We start from the raw sequence: 3,284 nt of genomic DNA, 5'->3' as shown, positions 1-3,284 counted from the left end.
AAGGCATCTATCTGCAGGAATTATGGTTTATCTTTTTATGTTTTTCGTTAACGTGTAATTAAAGAATAAATGGGGATACATTGTATTGAGGTATGTAATATTAGAGAAGTGAAAATATTTTTCCAAGAGCAGGTTGTAGTCCTCCTACTGCTAACATCAGAAAAAAAAACAGTTGAAGTTTGTAGAACACGTTATAAGAAAAGACGAAATCAAAAGTATGATCATAGCTAGAAAATTTGAAGAAAGAAGAGACCGTGGAAGACAGGGTTTGACTTATGTCAATATTATATATAAATGGATGAATTTTATAACGACATTAGAAATTATTTGTGGCTCAAGGAGAAGAGACCTGGGGAAGATCGTGGTCATTAAAGTTCTGTTTGGATATGGTACAGAGAGAGAGAAAGAGAGAGAAAAAAAATGTTATGGAATGAACAGCAGTAGCGGTATTATCGTCAAAATACAACTTCTAATCTTATAGTTCAGTAGTTCTACACACAGTCTTAGTTGCATTGGAGGGTTTTACTGACAGACTGTATTCCACTAGTATCTTATCGTCGCAGAAAAGTTTCAGCGAATCTATATCAGACAAACAACTCGCACCTGGAGCATAAGGCCAGAATTTCAGTGGACTTCGTAACACAATGAATGATAAGATTCCTGATGAAGACAGGTTTGCTTTACTGTTATATATAAATTCCTTAGTCTTATCTTGCTTGTAAATTTATCAGTTATATAATTTTTCACATACAGAGACCCATTATATATATATAAATGTATCTTCATTTTTATGTTACAATATTCTTTGTTACCCTTTAAGAGTGAAATGAAGCTTCATCTTATACTCATCTACCTTGGACTTCTGTATGCTGCCGAAACACTCGCTGCTAATAGGGGTGTCCAGAAGGCTGACTCGATATTTCTTTTACTAGAAAGATTGGATTGTATATTTGATGGTAAGCCTGTTGTCGTAATCTTGCATTTAACTCGGCCTGGCATGGCCCGGTGGTTAGGGTACTAGACCCGCAATCTGCGGGTCACAGATTCGAATCCCGTCATCAAACATGCTATGGGAGCGTTATATTGTTACGATAAGTTCCATCATTCGTTGGTAAAATAGTAACCTAAGAGTTGGCGATGGGTGGTGTTTGTTAGCTGCCTTCCCTCTAGTTTAGCACTTCAAAATTAGGGACGACTAGTGCAAATAGTCCTGGAGTAGCTTTGCGCAAAACTTCACAAACAAGCGTTTAACGCTAAAATATTACTGTTAAATAATAAATAATTTTAAAAGATTCAAAACTTTCATGTCGTAAGTTACGTAATGAATCACAATTATTTTATCCATTAGCTTTTTCGGAAAAAAAACAACAACCTTTAATTCATTATTATTATCATTATTTATTTATATTTATTTTTGATAATGCAATAACGTAGAATGGTAAATAACCTGTGTCGTATCGTCGTTTTAAAATTTTTTAAATAATATCAACATATAACAAAATTCGGCTTCTGATAAGAGAAAAGTAAACTCTGGATGAGGTTTTTATGTCATTAATACATTTTCCACACGTTTTTAACATTACTAGGCTATCTTTAACGACATACCAGAACCCAGCCTGATATCCTCGTATCAGTTGCTGCATTCGACATAGTAAAGTTTGAAAATCTCTCATCAAACCAGTTAAAACTATGGTTGTTCAGCGAAACAAGAACATAGTTATATAGCTTTTGTAAGGTATATTTGTTTAGCCATTTTGAGTAAGGTAGATAACGTTTGTATGTTGAATTTCGAGCAAAGATGCTCGAGACATCCCTAATTTTAAAGCGGTAAACTAAAGGAAAGGGTGCTGCTTAACACTAACTCTTGAGTTACTCTTTGTCAATTAATAGTGAGACTAGCCGTTACGTTATAACGCCCCCAGGCTAAAAGGGCGAACACGTTTGACGACAGGTTTCGATCCTGCGACCTGCAGATTGCCCCTAATCACTTGGCCCGTAGGTAACATTCTTTATTAGTAACGTTTAATACTGTTATTTTTTTTAATTTTGTATTATAACAGTTTAAAAATATGGCGTGTTTTTACATAGTAAAAAATACTGATTAGTTTTTGCGATTAATTGCTACAACTTGGAATTTACAGCCATAGTCACATTACGTTATTGTTTCCTGTAGTCTATGAATGACGAGGCGTAGTTATATGATGTCATTCTTTCTTGTAGACTATGAATGAAGAGGTGTGGTTACATGATGGCATTGTTTCTTATGGTCTATGAATGAAGAGGTGTGGTTACATGATGGCATTGTTTCTTATGGTCTATGAATGAAGAGGTGTGGTTACATGATGGCATTGTTTCTTAATCATGTAACCACACCTCTTCATTCATAGACCACTCATTGTTTTTTGTAGTCTATGAATGAAGAGGTGTGGTTACATGATGTCATTGTTTCTTGTAGTCTATGATTGATGAGGCGTGGTCACATTATGTCATTGTTTCTTGTAGTCTATGCTTGATGAGGCGTGATCACATGATGTCATTGTTTCATATAATTTATATATCAAGAGGCGTGGCCTTAGAGCATTGATAACTGCTCATTGATGATTACAATACACAACGAAAACTTGTTCCATCTTATATCTATTCACAAAAAAAGAGACAGAGAGAGGATCCCGTGAGAGATCTTGTTCCTGTTGAAGCTGGAACTAAATATATGATAATAATAATAGGAACTGCCAAATGAGTTCCAAATTTAAGAAGGAGTGGCATTGTGTTGTATCATATTATACTGTTATTAGATACAGTTTCTTGTAATAGGAAAATATCTAATCATTAATTTAAATGATTTTAATTCAAATATCATTAATTGATATAATCATGATGCTAGAAAAAACACATAGGTTCAAGAAGTCTTGATAGAAATGAATAAAAACCCTATAACCCGAGCGCTTTCGAAAGGTGGACCTTTCTTCTTCAGGGGCAAATTCATATAATATATGAATGATGTAAAGAGTAATTGAACAGCTAAGCCTAGAATAATTTTCTCATAGTTCTTGTATGGAAGTATAAGAGAAATGTCAAGGAAGAATTTGGGGTACAAAAAAAAAGTCAAAGTGTCAATCCATAAAAGGAATTATTGAATGTATTACTAGATAATAAGTGTGAAAATTAGAAAGAGTTGTTCAAGTAATGAACATGTTTTGGTACCGGATATAGTCTCAATTTTAGTATGTTTTTTTTATTTAAAGGTTAGCAGAAAAAAAGAATCAGTGTAGATATAATTATGA

General features: G+C 33.7%; 1 protein-coding gene across 1 annotated transcript in view; it reads left to right on the top strand.

Annotated features, from left to right (window-relative positions):
• The first annotated feature begins 648 nt into the window (after positions 1-648).
• The window catches only part of LOC106467337 (maltase-glucoamylase, intestinal-like), a 37,887-nt gene continuing 35,251 nt past the window's right edge, over positions 649-3,284 (top strand). Inside the window, 2 exon segments of the mRNA XM_022395495.1 lie at positions 649-673; positions 821-956. Of these exon segments, the coding sequence (XP_022251203.1) occupies positions 827-956 (130 nt within the window). The 5' untranslated portion in view covers positions 649-673; positions 821-826.

This window comes from Limulus polyphemus, unplaced genomic scaffold (genome assembly GCF_000517525.1).
Source record: "Limulus polyphemus unplaced genomic scaffold, Limulus_polyphemus-2.1.2 Scaffold2574, whole genome shotgun sequence".
Classification (NCBI taxonomy): domain Eukaryota; kingdom Metazoa; phylum Arthropoda; class Merostomata; order Xiphosura; family Limulidae; genus Limulus; species Limulus polyphemus.
This window is presented reverse-complemented; position numbering and strand designations above follow the sequence as displayed.